The sequence below is a fragment of the Grampus griseus genome, assembly GCF_964374135.1.
Source record: "Grampus griseus genome assembly, chromosome: X".
Taxonomy (NCBI): Eukaryota; Metazoa; Chordata; class Mammalia; order Artiodactyla; family Delphinidae; genus Grampus; species Grampus griseus.
In genome coordinates this window covers 118,168,141-118,183,311 of record NC_138999.1, presented here as the reverse complement: position 1 = coordinate 118,183,311, position 15,171 = coordinate 118,168,141, and the positions used below count along the sequence as shown (strand labels likewise).

The window sequence follows — 15,171 nt, the reverse complement described above, 5'->3', positions numbered from 1 at the left end:
TCATGTTAAATAGGATTCAGCCTCCGTTAATGCTTAGGGAGTACTTAGTACATGTGGAGTAACTATCAAAGGCTAGACATTGTGCTGGATGGTTCCATCCAAGTATCTCTTTTAATTTTAAAAACAACCTTGTTAGGAGTTAAACTCTGATTCAGTTGGATCGTCTGTAAAAGGTAGGAAATTGACGGGCCCAAGGTTATGCAGTAGGTGGCAGAGGTCTCCCAAGTTCAGTGCTCTTTTTTCTACCCTGTGGCTGGGTTTCCAGGAATATACATTTAATTGCCACCCAAATAGTTGTTTGGCCTCAAGGGAAAAGGGAATGAACCCATACTGAGGGCCGACTGCATGACCATCTGCCAGCCACTGTTCTAGGCGTATTTCAGTCTTTAATATGACTAGCAGTCCCCTCAGAACCTTGTGAAAATACAGATTCTGACTCTGTGGGTCTAGACTTGGCAGGGATGCGGGGCTGCATGTCTAACAAGCTCCCAGGCGATACCCATGCTGCTGGTCCAGGGTCCTGACTTCAAAATAGCTATCAGACTATTTTATGGGTTCAAAGAGGAGACAGGACTTGCCCAAGGTCACACTGTCGAGACCACTTTCGGTCTCAGAACTGGGATTTTTTTTAAAAAATTGATTGTTTTTTTAATCGAAGTAGAGTTGATTTACAATGCTCTGGCAATCTCTGCTGTACAGCCAAGTGACTGAGTTATTCACATATAGACACTGTGTTTTCATATTCTTTTCCATTATGGTTTATCACCGGATATTGAATGTTTCCCTGCGTTGTGCAGTAGGACCTTGTTGTTTCTCCATACTGTATATAATAGTTTACATCTGCTAATCCCAAGCAGACTTGTGGTTGCCAAGAGAGAGGGAGGTGGGGGAGGGGAGAACTGGGAGTTTGGGATTAGAAGTGGGATTTGAACCAGGACTGGTGGATTATGACGCCTTTGCCAGTACCTCGTTTTTCATTCCCTTAGGCTTTTAAACCTTCCTCCTTGAGAGAGCCATTTGTATTCCATATTTAATTAAGGGGCTTAGAACTCTGAAGTTGTAGTATCTCCTAGAGCGCTTCCTTCTTTGTTCAGGAAAACATCTTTGCAGTTAATTGTGCTTACATTTGCGGCCTTAATTTTTCTCTTGCTCCTTTGATTAGACACACTGGTTCCACCCTAGCTGCACCTTAGAACCACCTGGGGAGCTTGACTACCAAGGTCCACACCCCGCTGCAAGACCAATTAAAGGAGAATTTCTGGAGGTGGGGCCCGGGCATGGGCATGTTATAAAAGCTCCCTACGTGATCCTGATTTTGTAGCTAGGGTGGAGAGCCCCTGAATTACAGGGTTCAAGGGAGCAATTTCTGGAAAATGTAATGCAAACCTCCTTTTTTTGTGATGTCATAAAAGAAGGACTAGTGTATTTATTGAGCCAGTCACCAACAAGGTTCCCGATGAATTCTTGGTACCATTTTGTTTTGTGACCATGAGCTTGGACTGCACTGTGGTTCAAGTTGGGGCACATGTGAAGTTTGCAGTGGCTCTGGGTGACCTTGAGGGTGAGATACAGCATCACAGACTGGCTTCAGGGCCAAGACACCTGTTCTCACCAACCCAAGACGTTGACCTTGAAGGGTATTAATACGACGAGAGCTTGCTTTGACTCACTGCAACAAAACTGGCTAGTGAGGAGATAGTCATATTGAAACACAACAAAAACACAGGGCAGGGGTGGGTTAATGCTGTGGTAGAACTATGGACAAACCACAGGGGCTGAGTGCTCAGGCTGGAACGGACCGGCTGTGGGGAGATATGAGCTGCTGTAGAGTTTTACGCAGTGAATAGCACCACTGCCCGAGGGGACGTGGCCGCTGTTGGCTGAGGTGTGCAAAGAAATGGAAATACAGTTGATCCTTGAACAGCATGGATTTGAACTGCCAGGGTCCACTTACATGTGGGATTTTTGTTCACTAATAAATACTACAGGACCACATGATCCGTGGTTGGCTGTATCCGCAGATGCGGAACCACGGGTATGGAGGAACCGTGGAGAGGGAGGGCTGACTACAAGTTATACGTGGATTTTCAGCTGCATGGAGGTTTGGCACCCCTAACCCTGCATCTTTTTCAAGGGTCAACTGTAGCAAGATAATCAGGCGCCAGAGCCCACCCTCCAAAGATGAGAGAGGAATTTTCACTGGAGAAAGCAAGGAATGGCTTAAAACAGTCATTCTTAACTCTAGCTGTGCAGTCGAATCGCCCGAGGAGCTTGGAAACCCGCCAGTGCTCTGGCCTCAGGCTGGAGATTCTAGTGTAATTGATCTGGGGTGGCACCACGGGTACTTCAGTTTTTAGAGTTCCCCAGGTGACGCTAAGGCTCAACCCCAGCTGAGAACCACTGGTATGGATTATGTTTGTTCCTGGCGGAGAATGCAGACGGCAGAGGTAGCTGGAGCAGGTAAAACGAACAGCTGGGGCAATCATACTCCCAGTGTGATCCCTGACCAGCAGCGGCAGCACTTGGGAACTTGTTAGAAATGACAATACTCACACCCACCCCAGAACGCCTCCATCAGAAACTCTAGTGGAGGACTTCCCTGGTGGCACAGTGGTTAAAAATCCGCCTGCCAATGCAGGGGACACGGGTTTGATCCCTGGTCCAGGAAGATCCCATATGCCGTGGGGCAACTAAGCCCGTGTGCCACAACTACTGAGCCACAACTTCTGAAGCCCACGCGCCTCGAGCTTGTGCTCTGCAACAAGAGAAGCCACTGCAATGAGAAGCCCGCGCACCACAACAAAGAATAGCCCCTGCTCGTCGCAACTAGAGAAAGCCCGCGTGCAGCAACGAAGACCCAATGCAGCCAAAAATAAATAAAATACAATAAATTAATTAAAAACAAGCAACTCTAGTGGAGGGGGCCCAGCAGTCTGTGTCTTAACAAGCCTTGCAGTGCACTATGATGGATACTTCAGTTTCGCTTGGACTTGAGCAGGGTGCATGGGAGAGGAATGCAATGACATCCGGCTAGAAAACTTGAAAGTAATGGGCTGGTATCAGCTCTCTGAACAGTATACTGAGATGTGTTAGCAGCAGCCAGTGTTCTAAGGTGGAATGTATTTCTTGGCATTTCTTTCTCACATGCTTGAAATGGCAGTAGGGACAAAACCTATGTCATTCCTGCTGGGGCAGGGGACTTCTGAAAGCACACTCTGCTCTGCTAGAGGAAGCTGCCACTTTTCTTCTTAAGGGAGTCATTTCTGTCTTCAGTAGGGATGTGCATCCTTCCTGGTGACATGGGCCCTTTGATGATGAGAATGCCAGTCTTCAAGGAAGCTCCTTAGATAAGGCCACAGAGAGTTGTTCTGTCTCCTTGCTTCTCATCCCCATTTGAGCAGGGTCTTTGGTAGCCTGTGCCCTGTCTGTTATTCACAGCACGTGCCTGAAGTTACTCCCCTAGAGTTGAACAATGCCATTGGTGCTGCTCTGTGTCGTCACTCACTAGAGAAAGCCTTTGCACTGGGCTGAGTAAGGACCCCACTGGTGTGTAGCCGTAGTGCTTTCCATCTTGTTAGGGGCTTTCTGTTACCCGGCTCATTGGCATGCTCACTAGCGCATTTTCCTCGCTCTTTGGTCTGGACTGTGTGGGCCAAACTCCCCTGAATAGAAGAGCTGAGTCCCTGCAAGATGCTGAGCATCTCCGAAGATCACAAAGGGGCTTCCAGGATTGGTACGACTGCTTTACAGAGAGGTTTATAGAACACAGGGGGCTTACCTGTCATCAAGTCTAGTGATTCTCAACTAAGATGATTTTGCTCTCATCCCACTGGTAAAGGGGGATTTGACAGTATCTGGAGACCTCTTTGGTTGTCACAAGTTGAACAGGGATGCTACTGGCATCTACTGGGTAGAGGTCAGGGATCCTATTAAACATCCTACAGTGCACAGAACAGCCTCTCGGAACAAGGAATTATCCAGCCCCAGGTGTCAAAGTGCTAACGTTGCGCTACCCTGGCCTAGTCCACATGACTTATTTTTGAAATGAGAAAACTGAGGCTCAGAGATCTGACCTGGCATTCCAGAGGTCACCCGGGAAGTCAGCTGTGACTCAGGGTGGGGATCCTGGTACACTGCTCACCGGCTCCATCTCTGTCATGGGCAGCGTTTCCTCCATTGCAGCCACTACTATGTGCCTGCCAGGTACCGGGCAATGTGCTGGACTCTTTCCATTTTTGACCCCTTCTTCTTAGCACTCGCCTTCAAGGTAGGCAGGGCTCTCCCTAGAAGGCACTAATTTTATGCATGCAAAATTACCATGTGCAAAGCATTGTAGGCCACTAGGAAAGCAAGGATGATACCAAAAGAGACATTGTTCTGGTCTTCTGGGAGCTGACATTCAAGTTGTGGAGGAGAGACCATATATAAGAAAATAATTATCAATCTAACTTGTCAGTAAAAACCTAAGATTATGACCAGAAAGCTGTCTCAAGGCATGACAGGATAAATTTCTTAAAATGTCATGTGGGGCTTCCCTGGTGGTGCAGTGGTTGGGAGTCCGCCTGCCAGTGCAGGGGACACGGGTTTGGGCCCTGGCCCAGGAGGATCCCACATGCTGCGGAGTGACTGGGCCCATGGGCCACAACTGCTGAGCCTGAGCTCTAGAGCCTGCATGCCACAACTACTGAGCCCACGTGATGCAACTACTGAAGCCCATGCGCCTGGAGCCCGTGCTCCGCAACGGGAGAGGCCACTGCAATGAGAAGCCCACGAGCCACAATGAAGAGTAGCCCCCGCTCGCCACAACTACAGAGAGCCGGCGTGCAGCAACGAAGGCTCAACGCAGCCAAAAATAAATAAATAAATAAAATTAATTTAAAAAATTGTCATATGGACATGAAGAGTCAGAGTGAGCTTTGTGGGAAGGCTGGGTGAAGAAGGGCATCCTTCATTTGATTCATAAGAATTCTTTGAGTGTGTTTATGATGGACCCCACATATAGAATGGCGAATGAGACAACGAATGTTGCTGCCTCAGAGAGCTTGTATTCTTGTGGGAAGAGTCAGATGAGAGATACATACATACCTACATACATACATAAAATAATTACAGATTGTGACGAGTGCAAACCTACCTAACATGGCTAAAAAGACATCTCAGAAGAGGTGGCATTTGAGTAGAGCCTGAAGGACATAAAAGGGGCATCAGAGTGAACAGCAAGTACACGGTCTTTAGGCAGGAAAAAGCCTAGCATATTCTAGATACTAATGTAAAGCTAGTGTGTGGAAGAAGATAGGCATGTGATGGAATTGAGGAGGTGGGTGGCCACCGTGGTAGGGAGTTTGCATTGTATTCTACCATGAAAAGAGCAAAACAGCCTGAACAAACAGAATTGGAGGAAGGCTGGATAGTGCTTGGGGGTTGCATGGAGATGGGGGAGATCGCAAAGGCGAAGGTAACTGAAATTTCTAGAAATATTTTACAGTTATTTCTGTCTTAGCCAAATCAAATGATCATTAGTATTGATCAGTTCAGTAATTATTTATTTAAGTTACTCATTTACATTTAAACCTGCCATCTTGATAGTATCCAGTATGGCAGTAAAGCTTGAACAATAGATACACATAAGTAGATAGAGTGTAAGTTGGGAGGCAAAATGGAGGTCTTAACTCATCCTGTGGTTGATGTACCTTTCAGCTTGACAGGTGCTCAGTGACAGGGAAAAGTAATCGCTCTAATTACTCTTGTTTTCGTCTCACTTTCTTTCTCATTATGTGAGGACATTTGATAATCTGTACGTTTTGCCATATTTTCTGTTTCATAGATATTTTCAAGTATTTGCTTGTTGAAGTCACTAATATATGTCTAATAACTTTGGTAGTCCCATGGCTGTGTTCATTTCTGTTGCCCTGGTGATCTCAGATTTGCTTTGATTTAAAATCACGTCATTAATTATGTTGAGTCATCTTTCTGAAGAGTTCATTTAAAAAGAGAAAACAACAGGGCTTCCCTGGTGGTGCAGTGGTTGAGAGTCCGCCTGCCGATGCAGGGGACACGGGTTCGTGCCCCAGTCCAGGAAGATCCCACATGCTGCGGAGCGGCTGGGCCCGTGAGCCATGGCCGCTGAGCCTGTGCGTCCGTAGCCTGTGCTCCGCAACGGGAGAGGCCACAACAGTGAGAGGCCCGCATACCGCAAAAAAAAAAAAAAAAGACAGAAAACTTCGTTGGAGACAGAGATAACCTTTGAGGCTAAGAAACACCGGTGATCCCCATCCCTGTTAAATATATCAATGTTTGTACAAAGCAGTCTTACCTTAGACTTTTTGGTAAACACACTGGAATCCTGGCTTCTAGGCTGTGCTTTTCCAATAGCTGTGTGGCTTGTCAAGTCACTTCCCCTTCTTGAGCTTTATTTACCTTATGTTTTAAGACAAAGGGGTTGCATTAAGTTATCGCTAAAGGAATTGTGTTTGGAATGTTGTGGAAGATTGTAGTGTTCGTGATACTACTAAATATTTGGGTAGGTATTTTATGTAACCTATGATATATATATATATATATATATATATATATATAATTATTATTATTTTTTTGCAGTATGCGGGCCTCTCACTGTTGTGGCCTCTCCCGTTGCGGAGCACAGGCTCCGGACGCGCAGGCTCAGCGGCCATGGCTCACGGGCCTAGCCACTTTGCAGCATGTGGGATCTTCCCGGACCGGGTCACGAACCCATGTCCCCTGCATCGGCAGGCGGATTCTCAACCACTGTGCCACCAGGGAAGCCCCACCTATGTTATATTTATTGATAAAAGTTATAGAGTAAAACAGGAAGTGGATAATTTTTTGGGGGGGCTGCACACGGGCTTTCTCTAGTTGCAGCGAGCAGGGGCTACTCTTCGTTGAGGTGCGCGGGCTTCTTATTGCGGTGCCTTCTCTTGTTGCAGAGCACAGGCCCTAGGCGCATGGGCTTCAGTAGTTGCAGCATGCGGGCTCAGTAGTTGCGGCGCAGGCTCTAGGGCACGTGGGCTTCAGTAGTTGTGGCTCGCAGGCTCAGTAGTTGTGGCTCGCAGGCTCAGTAGTTGTGGCATACGGGCTTAGTTGCACCGCAGCATTTGGGATCTTCCCAGACCAGGGATCCAACCCGTGTCCCCTGCACTGGCAGGTGGATTCTTAACCACTGCACCACCAGGGAAGTTCTAGAAGTGGATTTTCTAAACATAGAAAGGGTAAATGATTGTTAACTTCTTTAACTAAAAAAATACATTTAAGAAGTATATTACTTGGAATTATCTTTAATTTTATCAAAGATTGTTTTGCTACAGATTGATGCTTTCTTTATATCCAGTTTGAAATGGGAACACTATTTCTGTGATCATGAGTACCTCAGACCAGGTCATCAGGTTTAGACATAAACTCTCTTCCCTTACCATGAATGACCCCCAACCCCTGACCATGACCTTGATCTAGGTGATTGCTGAGAAGCCTGGGGGAGAGTGGGGGTGGTTTAATGCCAATCCAGTACTGATGCTGGGAAACCAATCCTGGATGCAGGCTTGCCCACCTAATGGTTAGTCAATAAACACCTTTTATAATGGGAACTAGGTCTTTCATAAATTGTGCTCTTAACTGTCATGCTACCAGTAAAGTCACTTATTTTTGCCACCCTCATCTCTGCGTATGCCGCCTGTCAGTGTTTGCGTGTCTGTGGGTGTGTGAATTTGCATGTGTGCACTTGTCTCCTCCAAATCTCAACCACTCTTGTGGGACTTCGGAATTCTGAGTAGGTGATCAGGGCCAAGGGCACTGGCTGAGTGGGTGTCATTTCCCAGCAGAGGCCTACTCCTTGACTGCTGTTGTCATGGGGCTCGCGGGGTTTCTCAAAGCATGGGCCCCACGGTCCAGAAATCAACCATGAGGGCTAAGCCACTCTTACCATCTTATCTGTCTTGAAGAGTCAAGTTGAACCTCTGAAACTGGAAGAGGTTTGGTGTAAATCTATCATCTACCTAATCACTGGAGTCTTTCATGCACCTTCAAGATTAGATAAATATTATTTAGAAGAACAGCAGGAGTCATTGAGTAAATGTGGACAGATGGTTCCAATGAACAAAGGCGAGAGTGGTTTTCAGAGGCTAGAAGTGATGTGCAAGAAGAAATGCACTAGAAGGGGGAAAACAGCAGAAGTCATAGTACTAAGCCAGGGAAAGGCAAATCCCATTCTTTCTTCCTGTTTTGATGAGCTGACTTCTTTACAAGTGTCCCTCTTTTCTAGAGCTAGTGGCCCTTGGAAGCATTGTCTCCTCATTCTTTTTGTAAGGAAGTAGAATTAAGGTACCCACCTGCCTTGATGCTGGGGTCTTGTGGGAAGTCCCCTGTCATTCCCGCTGCTGTCAACTGCACATGCATCCACTGTCCTACTTGAAGGAGCCCTAAGAATAAATGCATTTAACATAATAGTTTTAATCTTTCATCCAAAATAAATTTACATTCAGAGATTTTATACACCTGTGTGAGGTGTTGCGTGGATGATGCCACTTCTGTTTACAAAGTCCAAAATATTTTTAGCTCTCGTGTCAACATGACACCCAGGTGTACTGATAGATTGAATATTCTTTTTTTTCTTTCTGTTTTGCCTGAATTGACTGATGTTTGGGGCATTGAGTGGAGACGGCCTGGACCCAAAGCTAAGCCATTAACTCCCAGGTGTTCACGATTTCCAAGGAAATGTTCTGTGCCTGTGGTCATTACTCAGATGGCACCTTAAATGCTCGCATCTTGGCACCTTTTGCACTTGCTAAATTCAGCTTGAAGAAAGAACAGGAGAGAGAGAATTTTGTGGAAAGCAATTATCTTGCACTTTTGTGACTTTCATGCTTTCCCATCATGATGAATTTGGGGGCTGGTTCTTGTATCAGTCACTGGGTTGCTTTCACTAGAATTTTGTTGTATGTTACGGATAACCAGTTGTATCTAATTAAACAATAATGATGTCAGTGCAAGGCATTTTCTGGGAATTAATGACCAGCGGGGAAAAGCTGATGGCTGGAGAGTCAGCCAAAGGCTATTACCTTCAGCCTGTCATTAATCTCCAGAAATGCCCATTTGTGACGTCATTTTTGGTATTGAAAAATGAAAATGGAAGACAATTTACTGGTGTTTATCATGTACTTCTGAATAGCAAGTTCTCTATATATTATCCAAAAGTTGTTCTTTTTTTTTAATCCTCCAATTATCCTTTAATCTTAAAATTTGTTTCTTATATACAGTGCATGAAAATGGGATTTCTCAGCTTCTGTATAATCATGGGCGGGGTTTTGCTTTTTTTTTTTGAGTTCCAAGTTTGGGAGGTTTCCCTAAATTTTTTTTTTTTTTTTTTGCGGTACACGGGCCTCTCACTGTTGTGGCCTCTCCCGTTGCGGAGCACAGGCTCCGGACGCGCAGGCTCAGCGGCCATGGCTCACGGGCCCAGCCGCTCCGCGGCACGTGGGATCTTCCCGGACTGGGGCACGAACCCGTGTCCCCTGCATCGGCAGGCGGACTCTCAACCACTGCGCCACTAGGGAAGCCCCCTAAAATATTTTGTATGGTAAAATCAGAATTTATCTTTACCTATGATGCTGGAATTTGATAAGTGTCTATATTGTCGTAACTAACTGCTCATGGCAGGTAATGGTTGCAAATGGTTTGAATAGCAGCTGTTGCTACCGAAGATGTGCATTCAACGACCAGATTCTAAGAAGTTATAGTCACATTCCTAGTAGATGAAGGGAACTCTGCCAGGAAAAGCAGTGGGGGTTTGTCTATATAGTATTTTTGATTAGTGCTGCTGGGAGCTAGAGGAAAATAGAAAGAGAAGTAACTAAAATATTCATCACCTTCTTGCATAATTTAATGACTTATAAAGGAAGACAACAATTCCACATACAAGCAATCTATCAAGAACTTGTTCTAAACTCATAATACGAATTTCAAAGTTATGTTGGTTTTTATACCTTTTTTACTCCTACATGAAAGAAAGTTCTTAATGTCCGTTAGGATCCCAGCCAGTGAGCTGGGAATGTTTTGCCAAACATGGAAGCTTGAGATCCCATCTAATTTCAGCCATAAGCTGTTGGTATTTTACAAACACTGCAGCATTATTCTCCCCATAGGAAGTGTGCCGCTGGTGTCAGTCTTTCTCAATGCATGTTAAGTGTATGCATTTGGGGGAGTAGAATGAGTCAGCTCGCCGTGAATCATAGCTTTAGGGGCACTGACTCACTCCCAGTAAAATGGGATGGCCTCATTGGGAAGGGCATGAAAGAGAAAAAAATCCATGCTGGGGTCAGTTCTCTGTTTCTGCAGATGCAGATCAAATTTGCACCCACTTTGGTGGGTAGTTACCAGGCTAAAGAATGTTGCAGCAGACCCTGTAAAAGCAGACACCTTGTTTTTGCAGGGAGAAAACACTAGAAATTCAGTCTTGCTTAGGAAAATGCACAAAGGGCCTAGCAAGCTGAGAGGGGCTTGGTGTATATCTGAGGCCAGAATTAGTGAACCAGGCCCTGCTGTTCCGCAATTCAAGGTAGGTCTTTGAGCCAATGTTGATTATTAGGCTCTCAACTGGAATTTGTTCTCTGCATTAGGGGGTTTCGAATATGTGAAGAATGTTTGTGACAGCCCCAGTTCTCTTTGGGGAAAAAATGAATTCTTTTGTCAGACTCAGTACATAGTGCATGGAAGCCGGGCCCTCTCCAGGAGCAGACTGAGGAAGAAAACCTAAAGTAATACCCTGAGAAGTTGGTGGACATTTGCCATTTTCACCTGTAAATATTTATATTAGATTTCAAGCTGAAACATGTGAGCTCTCCATGGTGTTTCTTTAGATACAATATGGTTATTGGTATTAATATGTTTTATTGTTCATCCGGGACAGTTTAACACTGTTAAATTTTCATTATACAAGCAATCGAGGTGTGTATAGCTGAGTAAACTATTCCCAGGGCTTTCGTATTATAAAACTAAGCCCTTAAAAAGAAAACCCCCAAGCTATGCAATGCTTTTCTTTGAAACTTTTCTTGGGAATGTTGTTTCTGTAGTCTTCCTGGGAGTAGAGTTGATGTAAGACGTTCGCTGCTTTCCTGAAGCTCTAACTTGAGTTCATTTTGTTATGTGGTGACCACAGTTCTGGATGACGCCCCCCCTGGCACACAGGAATACATTATGTTACGGCAAGATTCCATCCAATCTGCGGAATTAAAGAAAAAAGAGTCCCCCTTTCGTGCTAAGTGTCACGAAATCTTCTGCTGCCCGCTGAAGCAAGTCCATCACAAAGAACACACAGAGCCCGAAGGTTTGTGCACGACGGACGTGTGTCTTGCTTGTTTCCTCTCATTCTTCTTTCTTTCTCTTTCTTTCTGACTGTGCATTGCCCTCTGCTGTGCTGTGTGTTGTTCGGCCCCTGACATCGTTCCGAGGCCCCGTGGCTCGCCAGTGAGTGTGTTATGCAGTCTCAGATGGGACACTGTATAATACAGTCAGATCTGGCCGGGCGCGCAGCATCTTCCTGCTTCTCACAGCTGACACGTGTTCAGCTGGTGTCATGACACTGCCCCGTTTTGGCTGCTAAAGTTGCTTGCTCCCGTAGCCAACATCTGGCCGAGTCTGGTCCCATCACATCGCCTTCCTGAAGCAGCAGTCGGCTGAGGAATGGCCCTTCCAAAATGAAATAATGAGAAGATTGTTCCAAATTTTCTCACTCTTCTCCACTCCATAAAGCCTTCTGCCTTGTGTCCGAAGAATGCTCATGATCTACTCAGTTGGCTGAAGCAGGCCCAGACTTCCCCTGTCATGCACGCCCGGTGCGCTTTGCCATAGTGAAATGCATGCCTCAAGGAAACGATGAGTAGTTTGTTTTTCTTTGCAGCTCAAGTACAGGTTTGGAAAACTCTACTTGCTGTTACTTAAACTGAGGTCAATAAGGTATTCATCGCAATCCGTGCTACAAATCTATCTGTGAAGTGCCTCGTCTCTAGAAAGAGTATTCATTCATTTTTCCACCTGTTTTGCATATATCAAACAGGGACATTTTTCACATTACCAAGTGTGGTCAACTTTTTGCCATCTGTGTACGTTTTGATTTCCAAAATGACATTTGAGAAGTATACTTATGGTAAAACAGCTCATGTTCTCCCACACCCCTCCCCCCCAACCCAAGATCAAATACTATCCATGCAATCTACCAGTGAATGATGTTGGGGGTGACAATATTCACTAGTCCTTTGGCATTCGGTGTACACGTTCGCATAAATGGTTCTGGTACAATTTCTAGAAGTGCCTTTGTTCCGATTTCAAGTTGCCCTTTTTTGCAACATTATGAGATCTTCAGTACAGCTGTCTTTCTGCTGTGTGGTTCTGTTCAAAGTTTGGTGTTTGAGGAAATTAATCCAAATTGAGTCTAGTCTATAGTTTTGGAAGCAAATTTTTACATCTCAAAGCCTCCCCTTTTTCCTCCCTTCCAAACAGAGCTTTAAATGTTCTTTGGCAGAAAATGAGAAGTGTACACTTTTCTATGCTTAATTCTATTTCAGCAATAGAATAGAGCATTTGCCTTTACTTTCCACTCATACTCCCGTATGCAAGCTATCCACTTTGCACATGAGTGCTGATGTCATCTGGAGATATAAATGGTGGCCCTTTACAGTGAGTAAGACAAATTTTTGGTGGTTTCATAGAGAAGATACTAACTTGATTTTATGCTTCACTGAAACAAAAAAATTAAGCCAGTGACAGTGACTTTATATAATGCATTGCAATATTTTCTTTCTTTTCTATAAAATGATATCTGTATGTGATATATATCTATATCTCTCTCTATATATATATATTTGCAAGCACAAAAACAGTGTCTGTATGAGAGAAATATACTATTTATTATGTAATTATATTCTTATGGATGTGTGTATCTGTATTACAGATACTATACTATTTTTGTACTTGCACATCGTCCTGAAAAACAAAAGGTGCTTAAATTCAGTCAAGCAATTGGTTAGAAACTTACTTCAAATTGTTTTAACAATTCTCAGATTAAAAAAAAAACATTTGAATAACTAATTTTAATGGGTGTGTTCTTATTACATATAGTTTTTTTTTTACATCTTTATTGGAGTATAATTGCTTTACAATGGTGTGTTAGTTTCTGCTTTATAACAAAGTGAATCAGTTATACATATACATATGTTCCCGTATCTCTTCCCTCTTGCGTCTCCCTCCCTCCCACCCTCCCTATCCCACCTATTAGTTTTCAAAATATCTGGAGTGTATCGTGAATAATGTTATGAATGTTTTTAGATATGAAAAATTCTTTAGAGAATGGGTTGCAGTGAAGCTCTCTTGTACAAGGTTTGGATACTTTTTAAGCTGGCTGTCCTTGTGTTAAATGTGGCTTCCAGCCTTTCACTTTTGTATACTTTGATGGTGGTCATTGTCTGCTTTCAGACTGAAGGTTTCCCTTAGTCTTGCTCTCCTGGAATAGTGAAAGCTAATACTTCCCTCTTGATTTGTATGAATTATTTATAAATAGTATTAGATGCATTAGAGGTTTTCTGGGATGATATTTTGACACTATTTACAATTTTACTGTACCCCCTTTAAACAAGGAGCCAGAAGCTAATGGTGAACCCAGACCTTAAAATGAATACACTTGATCTCTGTACAAATTAACAGGATCCCGAAGACCTTAGATGGGGGCGAAAGGAAGCATGCTGTGGAAGAGACCTCGGATAAATAAGGAAACTATGCTAAGAAATTAACATGCTTACTTCATGTAGGATACAGAAGGCCAGAAACTCATCATTGCCAGGAGGTGAAGTAACTGTGGGTTTAAAAGGGTTCAGTGGCCGTTCTGGCGACCTGGAAGATTTTTGCAAGACTGGTTTTTAAATTCTGTAAGGTACAGTCTTCAGTTCTCTCTTTCAGTTGTTGTAACATTTTATTATGATTAGTAGAAATAAGAGATCGCTTTACTACAAATGGATAGACTCTCAATTCTAAACTATATCCATACCTTGAAACATTTTATTCTCACGTGAAGCATTTTGAAGAGAGAGTTCCTCTCATGGTCTTTCTGCCAAAGCATGAAATTGACCTTGACTGTGGCTGCCCACCAATTCCACTGCAGGTGAAGGCAATGGACAGGGTGGCTAAGCCATCCATGGTTTGATCTGTGCAATGCCAAGCTGCCAGTGTGACCTCTTCTAATGCGATTGTGTGTGTGCGGCACTCATTTGAAAAATGAAACACTCATTGAAATTTGGGGGTGAAATGTAAGTTAGAGTTGGATAAGTCTTACAAATGATTAAATTAGATCAAAGAGGTTTATGTGTATTATGATACAGCTGGGATTAATTTTCTTCTTCCTTACTGAATTGATAAAATCTACCAACTGTTTTTGCATTATTATAAAGTCTTCGTGTTACTTTTGGTTGGTGATGTTTTTATAAGGGCCAGGTTATTTCTATAATTTATGATGATCTGAGATTTGGTACAGATAACTTATTTACAATTGTTCACAATCATCTATCTTTGAAAAGACATTTTTGTATTGTGTCCAGGGCCCTCAGAATTCATGTAAAATAGTACATGGAAGGCCTGATATACCTCCCTGGCTTTTCAGGATATACTAAGGACAGATTACACTTTGCCAAAAACAGCTCTCTATTTCTGAGCAGCCAATTCCAAAATAAGTTCTTTAGTTTGTTCCAGATACTTGTGATTTTCGGTGATGTGATTATTTCCATAAAAACCACTTACGATGGAATCTTATGTGAGTACTGGAATTTGGGTGAAGAAGCACATACAAATATCTGAGAGTCTAATTTGGCCCAGTACCAGCAACGCTCTTTGTTATAAGAAAGCCACATGGAGAGTGGAGATCGTTACCAAAATCTTTTTCTTCCTGTTCCAGGAGGCTCTTGGCAAGAGAAAGTATAATCATCAAAGCTTTATTCTTTTGTTCATTTTTTTCCTTTCATTGTCATGTGTGCCAAAATGAAATCACTGATTTAGAGTAACTTCTGAAAGCCAATCTATTATCAGTATAGTTTGTTGCTTCCGAAATGCCAGTCATTGGGCTTTTACTGATGTTTGAAGGTTGTTCAGAAGAATTACACCAAGATATACATGCTTACAAGT

At 43.6% G+C, this 15,171-nt stretch overlaps 1 protein-coding gene across 3 annotated transcripts in view; it reads left to right on the top strand.

Moving 5' to 3' along the window:
• Positions 1 to 15,171, top strand: part of FGF13 (fibroblast growth factor 13) — a gene marked incomplete at its 5' end in the record, with an annotated part of 525,641 nt that overhangs the window by 311,489 nt on the left and 198,981 nt on the right. For all 3 annotated transcript variants that reach the window (XM_082681965.1, XM_082681966.1, XM_082681967.1), the window contains one exon: positions 11,165 to 11,332. In XM_082681965.1, the coding sequence (XP_082538091.1) occupies positions 11,165 to 11,332 (168 nt within the window). The remainder of the gene's footprint in view (positions 1 to 11,164; positions 11,333 to 15,171) is intronic.